Source organism: Phoenix dactylifera, chromosome 1 (genome assembly GCF_009389715.1).
Source record: "Phoenix dactylifera cultivar Barhee BC4 chromosome 1, palm_55x_up_171113_PBpolish2nd_filt_p, whole genome shotgun sequence".
NCBI lineage: Eukaryota > Viridiplantae > Streptophyta > Magnoliopsida > Arecales > Arecaceae > Phoenix > Phoenix dactylifera.
The window spans coordinates 4,349,116-4,366,101 of record NC_052392.1 but is presented as its reverse complement, the minus strand read 5'-3'; the positions used below and the strand labels follow the sequence as shown (position 1 = coordinate 4,366,101).

Sequence of the window (16,986 nt, the reverse complement as noted above, 5' to 3'; positions counted from 1 at the left end):
GCTTCTGATCACAAAATCTGCACCACCTCTTCTGGCACTATGTAGCACGCATCTGTCGAAGTTGTGAAATATTTCTATTCATATTATTAGGCGGAGATTTGCATGTTTTGTGTTGCAGTTAGCAGCATATTGGATAGCCGTATTGGACAAACAACTGAGCAAGATGGTAGGCCAAGCACGAAAGATGACAACAAGGTGGTAGGCTGTGTTAAGGCTTTCTTAGTTTAATCATGGCTGCAAACAAAAACAAAAACAAACAAAAAAAAAAAACAAAAGGAATCAAAGACATGTGGAAGGTGGCTGCTGCACTGCCCACGTTATTTCTGTGCCTTTTTTGACCGGAGATGCTCCTCCAAGGACCAAAACTTATTTTGTAGTTGTTACACTCTAGAACATGCATGATATATAATGTTCAAGTTTTAACTTTGATATAATATACAAAATTATTTTGGCGTTATTCTCCAAAGTGATGCTTCATGAACTCTCCAGTCATGCCAAGATAGAGTGCAAGCATTTTTTATTGGTTAAGACCTAACCAAGGTGAAGGAGTATCAAGTAGACCGGATCAAGCTCATACTTAGCAAGTAATTGGCTGGTCCTACGACAGATTAATTTGATTACAAGTCTCCTCGATTTGAAGACCGTATGATTATAAATTGTAACGGTAATAGTTATGATCATAATCATCAATCACATCGATATGCCGTATAATTTTGTTCGAAGGATCTAAATTTAGAATATGTAGGTCGACACAATCCATACCAAGTGTGCACCATTTGAGAGTTGTAAAATTTATATTAGATGCTTTAACAGATCACATTATCGAACAAAGGAAGCTAAGATGGATGATAAATGTTTTTATTTTTCTTGCTAAGAATATATGTTTAATATAGATCTTCTGCATTTCCATACGAAGCAATGATGGTTATCATAGTTACAAATTAAAACCAATGTGCATCAAAACTGATTACTATTTAATGTATTATTAGGCGAAATTTTTAGAGTTCTATTTCTCAAGTTTAGAGTTCTTGTTTATTGCTATAACTATTATCTTACAGTGCTGTAGTTCTGGTGAGAGGAGACCTAATGGCTAGAAAGTAGCTTCATTCTACTAAAAGCAAAGATATAGTAGGTAGAATATGATAAGCAACTAGACCTCATTACATTTCTTCTCAGACAACCTTAGAAAGCTTTTGGTTTGATGTAGAGATTCACTTACACTAACCACTGATCCTTGATCTAGGGTCCTTTTTATATCCCTCTCTCATTTTGAATTTTGGTCTTCTCGTATTTATGAGTAATTATCATGCTATGCTTTGAACACATGCAATCCATCACAAAATGTTTTGCCTTAAAAAATGTGCTCAAAATCGTATTTTATTAAATCATCCGTATGAAGGGATAAAGTTTTATAATACCTTGTTGCCATCACCACTCGCAGTCTTTGATTCCTTTTTCCTTTGTGTCCATCCATGTTCTTGTTCTCTTATGCTTTAGCTGGATTTATTTGACCAACTAAGAAGAGCTAATTGAGGACGTCGACTTAAAAAATACTAAAACAAAATCCAAAAGGGTTTGCTTTGAGAGCTCATCCTTTAGTGGGGAGTGATGCCATTATGTGTTCAGGTTCAGGTTCGGGTTGTATCTCTCGTTTGAAAGAATGACTTATCTTCTTTTGTAACGCTAATTGTAGGATCCTAATCCAATGGTAGACACTGCGAAAGAAAAATCAATTATTCTTTCACACGAAAGAGACAACCTGAACCCTATCTTTTCTTGGCAGATGACGGCAAACTGAATTTCTTGCTTGCTTGGTGGCCTTTCTCTAGCCTCAAGCTACTTATCCTAAAGTCCGGAAATGTTTCTTATAGATATTAACATGCAATTTATCATGCTAAACTTTATCTGAATTTTAATGGGCAATCAGTTCAGCTATGGAATTCTTATTGCAAAAGTTGGTAGCGGGCACATCAAACTTGACATGTAAACATACTTGATAGGGATGTATGTCATGCGTTATGTCAGCATTACATGAATAATTGACATTGGAGGGTCTCTTGATCATCTTTTAAGTGATTGAAAATTATCCAATGCCATGCATAAACAAGATAGGGAGGAAGTTTGCACGACTTGAGATTGAGGACCCTAGGCTTAATCCAAATAAGCTATCCAAGTTTTCATGTCATGTATCAAACTAGCAAGGACCCAAAAAAAAAAAAAAAAATGGAGGTTGGCTATTTTGAGTTATTAGAGAAAACTAAAATTGTTTTTACTAAGAAAAAGGTTCTAAGAATTAGAAGATCAAAATTTCAACTCCAACAAAAAAAAAAATCCGCTTGATATATGATTTAAGGAATATATAAATAATATAAAAAATTATAAAAAAAATGGATGATTATACTAAGACCAAATAAAGTGTACTACTGTAGGCTCAACTATGGTACTTGATAAAAGCTTCATCCCATGGAGCATGCGAGATTGATCCAATATAGCAGGGTTATGGTTTGAATTGTACAACATCTTTTCCTAAGTTATAAAATAGAGTGTTTTTTTAACCTATATCAGATTTTTTTTTATTGGGAAAGTGAACCATAGAAAAAAATTAATCATGTATGATAAAACAAAAAAAAATAATTCCATATAAAAAATGCCTTAGCAATAGGCCAAGCCCCATCCCTTTCTTCGTTTAATTCATGCTCCAAGTTTTGGAGGCTACCCAACCACCTGATATTCTCTTGGAAAATATGAGTTGCTTAGAAAACACTGGATTAGCAACATTTTTTAAATAAATGATAGAAATTGTACATAAAAAGTTCTTTAATATGACAATTTAATAATTTTTTATTCATAAGATACTTCCGTCCATTCTAGAAAACAACGTCTTGTAAACTTTTTTGGCTCACCCCAGCATTACCCACTTATCCAACTGTTGCTAAGTAATTTTTGAATATTGAATGGATCTCTCGAGATAACCTTATCATAGGTTTAAATATTGTCTAGGCATATTTTTTTTGTCAAAAAATTATATTTTTAGGTATAATTTAGCTGCCTAATAATTAATAATTTTTCTTCTTTCTTGGGAGATAGGCAAAACAATATATATATATATATATATATATATATATATATATATATATATATATATATATATATAGGCATAATTTGGCTGCCTAATAATTAATAATTTTTCTTTTTTCTTGGGAGGTAGGCCATACAATATATATATATTTAGGTATAATCTTGCTACCTAATAATTAATAATCTTTTTTCATTTTTGCAAGGTAGGCCAAAAAAAAATAAAAGAGAAGATAGAACTACTACACTAGCTACTGTTGTATATCAATTTTTTATAATTTTTTATTATGATATATTACTACTCTTTGTAAAATAAAAAAAAACATTCTACTTGCTGAGTTCGAAAAAAAAAATCAGCTAATTATCATTTATTTTGGTTATATGCAGAGCAAAAAATTTAGCTAATTGCTATTATTATTATTAAAACCTCCGATGAGGATTCAATTTTTTTTCGGTACAACCGCTGCACATAAAACTTTAGCTTGAAGACCAAAGTACCAAACCCACCTTTTCCGCAGCAGAGCTAGGGCCATGAAGGGTGTTCTTGGAATTTCATCTCTCTCAGGGTTCCACCGACCGATAAACTGGAAAAATAAATTAGTTTTCCTTTCACGAGCTCATGGGGCTAGTTTAGGAACTGAAGGGTTATTTCGGGAAAATAATAAAAAATCTAGCCCTAAGGGACCGAGACGGCAGGTAGTCTTCACGTACACGCGCAAGGTTATTGCTGTTTTGGAAAGCCTCTGTTAAATAAAATAGTAACAATAATAATATCTTTTTTAAGAAGAAAAGATGAGACCAGGATTCATCACAATTTCATTAAGATGATGAATTTGAGATGGGAATACAAATATTAAGACTTCTGTGGTGCATGTAAGAAATACGAATAGTCTTAATCCACTTTATTTTGAGTTTAGTTTTCTTAAATTTATCTATGTATACTTCTGTTATTATCTCCAGTGTGTTATTTTATTCTTTCTAAAAAACTTCGCAACACTCGTAAATTATACAAAAAAAATTCACCGAGCCCACAATTGTTGACTTGGCAACTCCACAATTATTTATTGGCAAGAGAATTATTCTTTGCACTTTTTTCTTATTTTTAAAGTATAGGTATTTTGTAAATAAAACCAGAGTCAGTTCTGGAATAAGTCTTATACTTGAAATATAAATAGATTGTAAGAAATAATTTTATAAGAATATTGCTATAATTTTATATAAAGTTTTTTATATAAATATTTTTCTAAAAATTTAAATTTGTATAAATATTTTCTTAAAATTTATACTTATTTTTTATCCTTATAAAATACTATTTTTACATAAATGCTCCTATTATAATGATTCTTCTAATACTGTTAATAAAAATTATATTTATTTTAATTAAAAATAAAAATAAAATTTTAAAATTATTTTTTTATTTTTTTATCGTGATTGCTTTATAAATATTTTTTTTTGCACATCCATCTTAGAGTACAAAATAGATGTTTTAGGAGGATATAAATATAAATATTAATTTTTGTTGAGTGTGCAACAAAATTAGATTTTGGGGGAAGATGTTCATTAAAAAAACCATTTATATATTTAGGAGGGCATATATGTAAATTTATTTTTTATATAAAAAACGCGCCTCCCTTCAACCATCGGGAAGATTCCTCAAGTAAAAAAGTTATTCCATTAAATCCCACAAAAAAAAAGATTTACCATTTTTAAACCCAAAATACCCCTATGTCCATCTCTATAAATTGCCCATTTTGCTTCCCTTTCGTCCTCTCTCCCATCTTCTCCTCCTGGGCGTCTTGATTTGTCTCCAAAGCTAAGTATTACCTTCCTCATCCTTCTCTCTCTTTTTTTTTTTTGGGGTAATTAGAGAGGTTCTGTCTGGTCTTTTTTGGGTGCCTTGGCGTTGATTCAAAAATATCAGATTTTTGGGTCTGATTCGCCTGATTTATCTTCGATTTCTTGGTGCTCGGGTATTTTTTTTGACGGCATATTTCGTTTGTTATCTTGTCCTGGAAACGATTTCCTGTTCCAAAATCCGATCTTTTTGGTTGTAAATTATACCAAAGATTGGAATTTTTGGTCGCTGTTTGAGCTGATTTATCCCTGATTTCTGGGTATTCCGGAGGTTTTGTTGCATCTTCGGGCTTGTTATCTCTTCTGGAAAACAAAGCACTGTTGCAGAATCCGATCTTTCTGAAGGTGGGTTTGGTCCGTGTTTCGAGGGTTTGTTCCATTAGATCTCTCGGCTGGCACAAGACCCTGTTCCAGAATCTCTTCTTCTGGGGTCCTCCACTACGAATTCCACATTCTATTAGACAGCACTTGTTTAAAGATCCCATCTTCAAGCTACGTTCTTGCTGTTTTGCCCCAACTCCAGCTTCCGTCCGCTCGAATTTGGCATTCCATCAGTCGATTCAGCTCCATCATCTCCCATCAAGACCCTCTTTTCTGCTCTTAGGAATCCGTCTCGCTGATTGCACTGGAGTTCCCTATTCATGATATCGATGGTCTCGTGCCGAACTCCATTAAGAGGACCTCTCTAGCCTTTATGAACATTGCCGCACACCTCCGCCGTATCTGCTTCCTCCATTCCTTCTCTGTGGTATTCCTTTACCATTTCTACGTGATCTCGTGAATTAAATTTCTCAACTTGATCACTTCGATCTGATAGAGGCCGTGAGTTATCAATCGATTCAATTCCCGTTATCTTGTGGTTGAAAGGCTAAGTAGAATAGGATGTCGTTGGTGCCGGCCCCCCAGACTTCTGGTTCCGAGGAAGATGCACAGCTCATAGATGAGAGGAAGCGCAAGAGGATGCTCTCGAACCGGGAATCGGCGAGGAGGTCCCGGATGAGGAAGCAGCAGCACCTGGATGATTTGCTGAGCCAAGTTGCTCGGCTGAAGGAGGAGAACAGCCAGATCTCAATGCAGGTCAATCTGTTGACCGAGCAATATGCGAGGCTGGACTCAGAGAACACAGTTCTGAGGACTCAGGTGATGGAATTGACTGATAGGCTTCGATCGCTGAATTCGGTTCTTCACCTTGTGGAGGAGCTCAGTGGGATGGCAATGGATATACCTGAGATACCTGATCCGATCCTCAAGCCATGGCAGCATGCTTGCCCTGCCATCATGGCGTCGGCGAATGTGTTCCAGTGCTGAAGGTTGAATTTATCATGCGAGAGCTGCGATGGCAACCCTTCTTGCGATCACTGAGCTTTTAATTCAGGCATTTGCTGCATGATCCTTTGTTAGTTGCTATATGTTGAGTAGTTGTTTTTTTTTTTTATTTGGTGTTAAAATGAGTATGCAATATATGTTTCTGTAGACTTTGAATGTAAGAGATCACCTTTTATTTGATATTCTTGTTGATTGAGATGAAACTTTTAATTGCTATTTGGCCTTTCCCTATCAATTTGAATGACATTATAGTTTGTGTCAAGTGGTGGTCAATATCCATTGCATTTGGAAAAGTTCTACAGTTGTTAATGGGGGTACTTTGGATCTTATTAACTTCAGTTAGATTTTTGAGTTACATTTTGCAGGTGAATTAAGTTATAAATCAACATCTTAAAGAACTCTGGAATCAACTTCTATAGAATAGGAACACTAGGAAAAGTTCTACAGTTAATCGGGGTATTTTGGATCTTACCAACTTCAGTTGATTTCTGAGTTACATTTTGCAGGTGAATTAAATTATAAATCAACATCTTAAAGAACTCTGGTATCAACTTCTATAGAATAGGAACTTTTTTTTAATTCGATGTTCGTGGTTGGTGCCATAAGGTTGGGTAGTTCAAGGCACTTACATATACTATTCCTAGAGTCAATCTTACGAGAGTTTAGGTTCTTATTTATTCCATTTAGAATCATTTGGTTGTGTTTGGTGTGGTATGAGCTTAGTCATTGAAATATAAAGATCCATCCAGTTGGGATGAATATAATGTTTAATCAGCATGGCTATGGAAGTAAAATGAGCTGAGGAAGGAGAGGTTGAGGTTGGCAATATAAGATGTTTACTTGGATTAAAATAATGAACTTGCAAAACTTAGATGAGTTTTAATGATCATAAGCTTTACATTTATTGCTTTCTGATTAAATTTTTATGAGATGCCTCTACTTCTGCTTTTTCATGTGTCCCCATCAGTTTTAAGGTTTTTCTGGGGAAGAGATTTGATGTGGTAAGTGGGGATGTACCGAACTTAAGCCATCCTGTAAACTGTGTGAAGAAACAGAACTCATCATGATTTTTGTTCTAATTTCCATGTAAAAGCAGTTATATTCTTATGTGCTTTGGAAGATCTTGGATGGATTCCACCATGTGGCTTGCCTTTAGTTTTAGTGGAATGAGAAAATCTATAGTACAGATCTGGTCCTAATGTCTGAAAACACCTTTCAATTTCCATCTGCTGCAAACTACAGCTGTGCTTTATGTGTCTGTATATCAAAGGAGCTGGTGATCGATTTCCATTCTGAAAGCTGATTTGTCTCATTCCTAGCTGGTCCTATTCTTTTTGATGCACAAAGCAAACAACCCCACTGCTGATTCATTCCATGTGGTCTCTATGTTACTGCTTCAGCACCAAAGTATTGTCTTTGGAGTTATCAATACTATTTTTCTTTCTCAAAAAATGACTTGAATGATTTGGCATTATATTGAGAGAATCAGTCTTCATGACCTTTGCAGGGGAACAAGGAAATCATTGTCTTCTTCATTTGAAGAAAGAAAAATTTTATTCTGGATATTGTAGTGATTGATGCGAGTGGTTGTGTATACTCGAGAGCTTTGTAAAACAATGTACACAAACAAAAGGAAAAAACTTGGAAAGCATTGTCACTATTTAATAATCTTCCATGTGATATTATAGCAGCCTTGTAATTTTTTTTTCTCTGTTAATTATGTTTGTGGTTTAAATGATGAAATTTCGCCATGGACTGGATCTGAGGAGTTTGGGATACTTGAGCGCTGCTAGGAATAAGATCTAATTTGGTGACAACCCATGGTTGGAAACGTAGGCAGAAGATTCTCTGAATTATTTGTATATCTAATCAGTTTGGGAAAAGGAATTGAAAATAACCGGGCGATAACCCGAGGTATGCCTAACTTGACATGTTTAAGTTTTGTTCCTTTTCCTAGCTTTAGTTAAATAGAAAGATTAGCATTTCTGATCATTATTACTGAATAAAAGAATAATCCATTTGCATTTTATACAACATATCAGATAAAAAAAATTAAAATTTGTTTCTCAGGACCCAAGTTTGCCTCTGTTTGATTTTTTTTTTTTTTAGTACATCGGCGCCTCACACACACCAGGTGTGAGTGCAGCCCATAAAGTCAAAGAAAAGGAGAAAATATATCGAAGACGATACTGAGGCGTAAGTAGCCCAAACAAAGTGTCCGAAGTAGTGAGCTGCAAAAGATGCCACCTCGTCCGCTGTACTGTTAACCTCTCGGAAGATATGGAAAGTCCGGTAAGAGGCGCATTCCCCCAAAAAGTTATGGATGTCGTGTATTAGTCGCAACTTGTCTGCTGCACGGCCTGACTCTTTACCCACTAAATCACTGTGGTTGAGTTCCCCTTTAGAATAATACGATCCACGTCCAAAACTCTCCTCGCATAGAAAATACCCTCCCATGCGGCTCTGACTTTGGTGCCGAGCACAGATTGAAGATCCACTAGAGGTGGATCCACTAACTACTCAAATAAGTTTACAACTAGCAGAGTTATTTGTCATTTTTGGTTTATGCGGTAAGTGATCCATGTCCACATGGACCTATCAATTTTCTTAACCTATTCATTTCTTGAAGTTTTTATTTTTGAAACTTTTGATTTATCTGATTTTAGCAAATATTGGAAATGTTTTATTTTTAGTGGACCAATCTTTTAGTTGCCCTTTGCCTGTACATGTTTAATCCTTCAATTCCCTTGAAATATGTTCCTTCTATGTTGACTCTTTTTATGGAGTTATCTACCTCCACCCTGGATTTCTGAACTTTATTCATTATGTTATTTGAAATGTGAATTTGAAGCACTGAAATCAAACAAAATGCAATCTTCTGCACTCCTTGAGCAGAGTCTATTTTCTTCCATGCCAAAATTCCAATATCAGTCCACTGCTGGTTCATGTGGACTGATCTCAAGCTTGTAATTAACTGCAAATGTACTATTAAAAAACGCTCTGTTATCTAGAAATAATGATAGATTACAATAATTTTAAATACTGATATTTCTAATGCAAAATTCACATGCATGATCAGGCCTTTGTTCCAACAAAGTCAGCATTTTATATTACTTTATGCTATCATTTCCCCATCATGCTTTTTCTCATCTCCCCTCATTTCCTTTCCCCTTTATATTATCAATATGGTTATATATTACTTTATGCTATCCATATTATTGTAAAATGCAAACTCTCATGATGTGTCTGTGCACTGCTCACATTTTTCCCATCTTGCACATTCTCCCTCTTGCATCATTTTAACCATAAAATCAAAAATTCAAATCCTAATTCTAGCATTTATTTATTTATTTATTTTTTAAGTAAATAATAGATGTGTCATGCATGCCACACTCTAGTTTTATTTCAAATTGAACATGCCAACAAACATCATGCAGCTAGAGTAGGAGATAATATATGACTTTAGGGATAGAGATTGTAACCTCTGTGCAAAAAAAGGATTCACCTTCCTTTACATGAATCTGCCATCGAATCATGTAATGGTCACTTTGATATCCATGCAGATGGATGCATGAAGAAGTTCGAAGTGCTTTGAGATCTATACAAAGAGTGGGACCCGACGGTCCGTCGTGAAAGGAGATCAATCATTCTTTCATGTAAAAGATACAATCAGAACTCTGGCTATAGCCCTTTGCATGCTCGATCAAATGGCCAGCCTATGCACATCTACGCATGTTCAGAGTATGAACATAACAATATGGATAAAGCCTAAATTGTAACAATATGGGTTGGGTTTCTTACAATCCAAAGACCATTAACATATTAACAGACGTGTCCCAATTTTGATTGTAGGTTGTCATTGCCTGCGTCCACCTTAGCAACCGTGGCAAGTCTCACACCAGAAGCTACGAAATGCGTCACCCCATGTACTACTAATTTCCAGGAGACTCCCACACGACTCCTCATCTCCACCCAATCATGGAATTACGCATGCCCTCTCCTTTTTACCGTTCTTCCAATTTTTCAGATTTGAAGGTGACTCCATTTATTCTCTGAAATGGGCATTGATAATGAAGGCAACGACAGTAACCGATGCCAAGCAAGGTCCCTTGCATTTTACTGAAAAAACAAAAGCAACTATTAGTGAAATACGATAGGATCCGGAAATTTTGAAAAATATCATTGAGAGGGGTGCCAACCAGTTGAGCTAATGATTATCGGCCGACATCTATAATTTTTTTTGATTGGAACACATAGTTGGTATAATAATTTTGAAGATCAAGTCACAGAAAATTTCTTGCAATTTACATTGAATAAAATTAGAGGAATTGATGTTTGAATAGCCACCAAAGCCTTGGTCTTATAATAATAAACATCACAAAAATGTAACCTTTTTCTTTGCTGGTTTAACCAGTCTATACTCTTTTTTGATGCTAGTCGTTTCTTCTTCGATGATTGAAAGGCTATCAAGGCGTTGGCTTTGAGATTAACTAACATAGACAATAACATATCTGATGGTTTCTGAAAGAAGAGAAGTCATCTTTCTGTTTGCCGGTTTGTCCTCTGTGTTCTCTTTGATGTACAATGGTCTTTGCAGCTAGAGGGGCCAATAATCTGTCCATATACTCACTATTCATGACTCATTTCATAACACTGCCCATATCCACCGGCACACTCCATTTGGCACATTTCCTAGTGGGGAATCTATAAAAAAGGCTATTGTGATGCTTGAAATCTAATTTCTCACTGTAGGTGTAGAACTGAGTTCCTTGCAATGCATATCAAGAGCCAAGTGTTTATTATCTTGATAAATGTAATCATGCTGCCAATTGAGTTTTCTTCCATACACAAAGGAATTCAAATCCTTCATCAAGTTCTGCCTTCAGAGAGTTGATACTTGATATAGTGCTTGATGTATCCAATTGAGAATACCTTTATCTACATTGTTCCACACATCTATCAGAATGCAATTAAATAGTACTAATAATCCAAACATCTTCTTATCCTTACCCTATCATATATGGAAAGAAACGAAGACTAGAAAGATCTCAGGAACTCCTATTCATAACTCTCTCATGATTCTTCCATGATTGTCGATCCCTGTGACGAGCTATGCTATTGATCACTTCTATTACCTGAATTAGTTTATCTCCCAACATGGTATGTCCCCTTTAACTTCTTCACGTCAGGAATGATATTCCATGTTTATAACCTTGCTCATGGCAAAGTAACAGTGTTCATCAAACATTGAAATCAACTGAATGATGAATTATAAATCCAAAAGTCTAATCCACTTATCCAAATTTTGACAGATGAATACCGCTCAAGATATAGGCAATTCATTGATTCATTCCATTGGATCCATAATATCATTGCTTGACGCTGATCATCGAAATGAACCAGTAAGCTCGACGAGTCCATTCAGGTAGTATACTCGGCTACTGCAAGCTTCATATCCTCAAATTTTATAACAAAAATACTGATCATAAAAACTGAAGCGATCATCTAAGTTGTGACTGCTTCCAATTTGTAGAGAACTGCTTGGCTAGTTCATCCAGTAGGATATATATCTCCTGACTTTGTGGGTGAGACCAATCCCCAGCTATGAACATGTGAAGCACACCATTTACTTCTATCGAACTGCACCCTGGAGTTTTGCTCACTCCCTTTCCCCTCATCATCCTCCGCAACCTACCAACATCCTCCCACCTATTCTGAATGGCATAAATATTCGATAGAAGCACATAATTGCCATCATCCATTGGCTCCAACTCTAGTAGAATTTTTCCCACCTGCTCTCCCAATTCAACATCACCGTAGAGCCTGCATGCTCCTAGAAGAGCTTTCCAAGCACTGCCATTGGCCGCCATGGGCATTGTCTCAACGACCCTTTTTGCATCATCTAACAACCCTGCACGGCCAAGAAGATCCACCAAACACCCGTAATGCTCAATAGTGGGCACAATGTCATGATCTTTATCAATACTGTTAAAAATCTGCAATCCATCATTGACAAGGCCTGAATGGCTGCATGCTGACAATACACCAATGAAGGTGATCTCATTGGGCTTTATTCCACTATCCAACATCTCGGTGAATAGCTCAAGTGCTTCCTTTCCTCGGGAATGCATCGCAAGCCCTCCTAACATAGCATTCCACAAGAACACCTTCTTATCAAGAAACCCCCTGAATACTTCATTAGCTAAATCAATCCTCCCACATTTTCCATACATGTCAACCAAAGCGGTGCACAAATGGGTATCCACTTCAACTCCATGCTTGTCAATATAAGCATGAATCCACCGACCTTGATCGAAAGCACCCAATCCAGCGCAAGCAGAGAGCAGTGTCGTCAGTGTGATCTTATCTACTCTAACATCCGAGACCTGCATCTCTTTGAACAGAGCTAAAGCCTCCCTATACCGACCAGACCTCGCATACCCATTAATCATTGTACTCCAAGAGACCATGTTACGTTCCGGCATCTCATCAAACAAATTGCATGCTTCTTCAAGCAACCCAGCATTTACATAGCCCGCGAGCAATGTAGTCCAAGAAACTGTATCTCTCTGTGGCATCTCATCGAAAAACTTCCGCGCATCATCCAAAGCTCCCAACTTTACGTACCCATCAAGGAAACAGTTCCACGAGACAATATCAGGCTCATGCATCGAGCAAAGAATCCGACGGACTCTCCATATGTCCTCCCCTGTCTTCATATAGAAATCCATCAGGGAGTTCCACGAATGAGTGCTGACCCAAGCCGAGGTTTTGACCATCCGAGCATGGACTTGCTTGCCTTCGGAGATGAGTGGCGACTTGGAGCAAGCATTGAGAACAAAAGTATAGGTGAACTCGTCGGGCAGAACCAAGTCCTCATGCACCATTTGGGAGAAGACTAAAAGGGCCGACTTTGGGTCGCCGAAGTGAGAATAAGACTTGATCATGGAGTTGCAGACAAAGGTGTTCTTCGGGCAATCGGGGCCATCGAAGAGTTTCCGGGCATGTTCGAGGGCGTCTGAATGGGAGAGGGAGGCGAGGGAGAGAAGGAGGCGGCCGAAGGCATGCTTCTCCCGGATGAGAGCAGTTTTGATGAGGAGGGAGTGGATCTGGGAGAGCTCGCCGTGGGTTCGGGAAATTTGGAGGAGGGCAATGGCTGGGTGGGGTTTGATGGGGCGAGACCGTGGGGCGAGTGGTGAGTGTTTTGGAGTGGAGACATGGAGAGATGGAGAGAGGGGCGTCATCGCCACTTGGTTTTTGGGTAGAGAGGTGAAGAGGTGAAGAAATTTGGAAAAACGAATGAGCTTGAGCGAGAGGTCAGCATGGATGCCAAAGCTAACCCTCCGTTTTGGGAGTTTTGGGGAGAAAAGAAAACAAAGAAAAATTTTAACGAGGAGGAGAAAAAAAGAAAAAAATAGAATAGATTTTTTGCTCCTAGCTTTAGTCTTTTAAGAGGAAACAAAAAATACTTTCCTTCCTCTTGTTCGGAGGTTTGGAGAGAAAAAAAAAAAAACATACCTTTTTAACACTTTTACTATAATATCCTTATTATAAAAGGGGCATGCTTATCAGTAGAGGTGCAAATGGATCGGGTCGGACTGGGTCATGAGTGACTCCGACTCAACCAGGATCCTTGTTCGGGTCGTAATTTTAGACCTAGACCCAATCCACTAGAAAATCAGGTCGGGTCGGGTTGGATCTACGACTACAATTTTTGACCCAAAGAGTCGAAATTTCATTTCCTCTGTTTATTCTAGCTATACTAATGTCTGTTTGATAAATTTGGTTAAAGTAACCCAACGAGAAAGACTGAATATCCATACAATCAAATAAGCATACGAGATCCATACAATAAAATAAGCAAACAAACATATTGGTTTTTTAGTTTTTATAACTTTTCCAAAATGACTTGTCCAAAATGAGAATGCTTAACTAATAAAACTTGCCCACAAAAAATGCATCAAAGCAGCCTGCAAAATGTTCACTTTTACTGTAGAGGAAGTAACCACTACCTAGCCACACCTGAAATAAGTACAAAGTAAAATAAGAGGTTCATTCAATACTATCTAAAGAAATTAGTCATTGCTTCTTACTACTACTAATATAGACTTTTTATAATGAGTTAAGAGGTTATACCTTTTTTTCTCCAAAGCATCAATCTCCATGGGAGTCTTTCATCATCTTCTCCAAAATGTGCTTCCTTCTACTAGATGGACAGCCAAACATGGTTCTTGCACAATCTCGATGTTTAGAGAGAAAAAAGTATGCTTCATCAAGTAAATCACCCTCCATTCCAATGCCCAATAATTCATTAAAAATTTCTTCCTCTGAATATATATGTGCTCGACCTTTCTCCCAAACAAATTTCTTTTCTCAAGAATAGCATTTCCTACTTTGGGGGCATTAGCAACTTCTGTATTTGCATATTTTATACCTTCAAATGGTTCATCACTCTCTTTTATAGACTTTCTTTTTTTTCCTTTTGAGGATGCTTCACTTTGAGAAGGTGCTTGAAATAGCGGGTCCATGGACATCATATCAACTTCATTAGCAAAATTATCAAATCCCTTTATTATAACTTCATTTTGTGAAACAAATTCATCAATATCTTGAATAGACTCTAAATTATTCACTCTTTGAAGCATCCAATTGTCTTCGTCTCTCCTTAGTTGTGATAGCACCTTCTCCTGTTGCCCTATCTTTTATAAATAACTCTAACAGGTTCTCATAATTCTCAATAGGTGTAGTCATCCATTTTTTCTGCTTTAGGGTTTGCCTAATACAAATAGAAGAAAAAAAGTAAATAAGCATAATTTGGATAAGAAAAAATATTTTAAATTAAGAATCAAGACAAAGTAATGAATTCCAAGCAACTAGTTTTGAAAACATACTTCTATCAATGGCTTCCAAACTTCAACATCAGCACTCAACAACTTTGTCACTGGGTTCCAAGAAAAACCACTAAATGATTTTTCAAAGTTATACCACTCATTGAAATGATTTTTCAAAGTTTTTATACGATTCTTCACATGGTTCTTGTTCAAGTCCAACTCAAGATTTTCCTTCAATTCTTTAAGCACTTTATCATATGCAGTTATTGTGAAAGTTCTATCAACCCTATTTCCCATTCGTTGTTGCTGAAGTAATGCTTCGATTAAGAAGTCATCTATACAAGCAGTCCATTTCAAGTGTTCCTTCTTACTACCTTCATCTTGATTTGATTTATTGTCTATTGGTTATATCTATGTGACAATGAACATAAAAGAGAGTGTAATAATACGTGCTTTAATGTAATATAAAAAAGAACTACAATCAATTGCATTAATAAAGCTAACATATATAAAATCAAAACGAGATATACAACTAATTCGAATGAGTTTGACATATATGAAAATTGTTCACACATACAACAATAAAGTAAATATGTTTGAAAAAATATAGAATTAATTAGTACATCATAGAGCTCCTATAGGATCCTATTATGTACATAATCAAGCCACATATCAACTGCTATAGAGTCCCTAATGAATTCTCCTCGTGCAGCATCTTCATTCATGCTTCTTGGAGCATAAAACTCTTCTTCAGTTGGAGACTGATTTGGAATCTCTTGATCTACTTTATTAATAAGTCTTTGATCAGGATCTACCTCCATTAAATAATTACGCAAGATGCAACATGCCAAAATAATATTTGTTTGTGTCTTACATGAGTAAGTGGGCTCAGTTGTGCTTTGTATGATGGAAAACCATTTCTTTAGTACACCAAATGCTCTCTCAATTGCATTACGTAATGATGCATGCTGAAGATTAAACAATTCTCTATGATTCTCTGGAGCTCGAGTAGAATACTCTTTCAAGTGATAACGCACGTCTCTGTAAGGTGCGATAAGTGTACTTCTTAGCATGTAACCATCAACCAGATAGTATTTACCTATTAAGCATGAAATTCAATACTATATGATACTATAAGTATCGTGCTTGTATTTATTTTGTTATATTTAGCAAAAACTTACCAATAGAAATATGCAGCTTATCTTCTCTTGTAAGCGCATTTTTTATTATCCTTGAGTCGGATGCAGTCCCTTCCCAACCAGGCAAGACATATGTAAATTTTAAGTCAAATGAATAAGCAGCCAACATATTTTGCGTCGGGTAACCCTTCCTACCATGATACCTCGGAGCATCCTTATTGGACATTTTCACACGTACATGTGTCCCATCATTTGCCTCCACACAATCCTGACATATACACGTTAGATGAATATATGCATATTTCCTTCAAAATTTAGATAAAGTATTTGAAATAAAAAATATTTTACCTTGAAGTATGGATAGAACCTACTATTGTTAAGTATTTCTGAAGGCACTAATGTTCCAGTGGGTTGATGAAGAAATTGCTCCTCCAATGATATTAATGCTCTTAATACTCAATGAAAATAATAACTTATGGTATATCCGGAGTGACGGAGAAAAAATGACACTATACGATTCCTCGCATTGTGGGATACTATGTGAAGAAATACAAAAACTTACTCCTCAATCGTCGCTCGTTGAGTGGATTGCAAACCCCCATCTTTTTTTAGAATCTCACATAAATTTTTAAAAGCTTCCATTCCCATACGAATAATATCACGACATCTTTCAGTTGTGTTTATTTGGCATATTATTTCATCTCGTACTAGTTATCTTTCAAAGCCTAATTGCCTACGATCCACAAAATTTGTACGTTGAA

General features: G+C 36.3%; 2 protein-coding genes and 1 long non-coding RNA gene across 3 annotated transcripts; 1 reads left to right on the top strand and 2 right to left on the bottom strand.

The window, feature by feature from the left end:
- Positions 1 to 4,836: 4,836 nt before the first annotated feature.
- LOC103723401 (bZIP transcription factor 53-like) lies at positions 4,837 to 6,471 on the top strand. The gene has a single exon (XM_008814305.3). It carries the CDS (start codon positions 5,812 to 5,814, stop codon positions 6,235 to 6,237), a length of 426 nt encoding a protein of 141 aa, XP_008812527.2. The 5' UTR covers positions 4,837 to 5,811; the 3' UTR covers positions 6,238 to 6,471.
- Positions 6,472 to 9,833: 3,362 nt separating this feature from the next.
- Positions 9,834 to 11,591, bottom strand: LOC120110163. Its single transcript, XR_005510934.1, has 2 exons — positions 10,646 to 11,591; positions 9,834 to 10,374 (listed from the first exon to the last, which is right to left on the bottom strand). It is a non-coding gene; the product is annotated as an uncharacterized LOC120110163 (long non-coding RNA).
- Positions 11,592 to 11,756: 165 nt separating this feature from the next.
- On the bottom strand, positions 11,757 to 13,499 carry LOC120104224 (pentatricopeptide repeat-containing protein At4g18840-like). The gene has a single exon (XM_039115011.1). It carries the CDS (start codon positions 13,497 to 13,499, stop codon positions 11,757 to 11,759), a length of 1,743 nt encoding a protein of 580 aa, XP_038970939.1.
- Between the last annotated feature and the right edge of the window lie 3,487 nt (positions 13,500 to 16,986).

Excerpts from the sequence above, each read along its gene's own strand:
- LOC103723401 (XM_008814305.3), top strand. The coding sequence starts at position 5,812 with ATGTCGTTGGTGCCGGCCCCCCAGACTTCTGGTTCCGAGGAAGATGCA.
- LOC120104224 (XM_039115011.1), bottom strand. The coding sequence starts at position 13,499 with ATGACGCCCCTCTCTCCATCTCTCCATGTCTCCACTCCAAAACACTCA.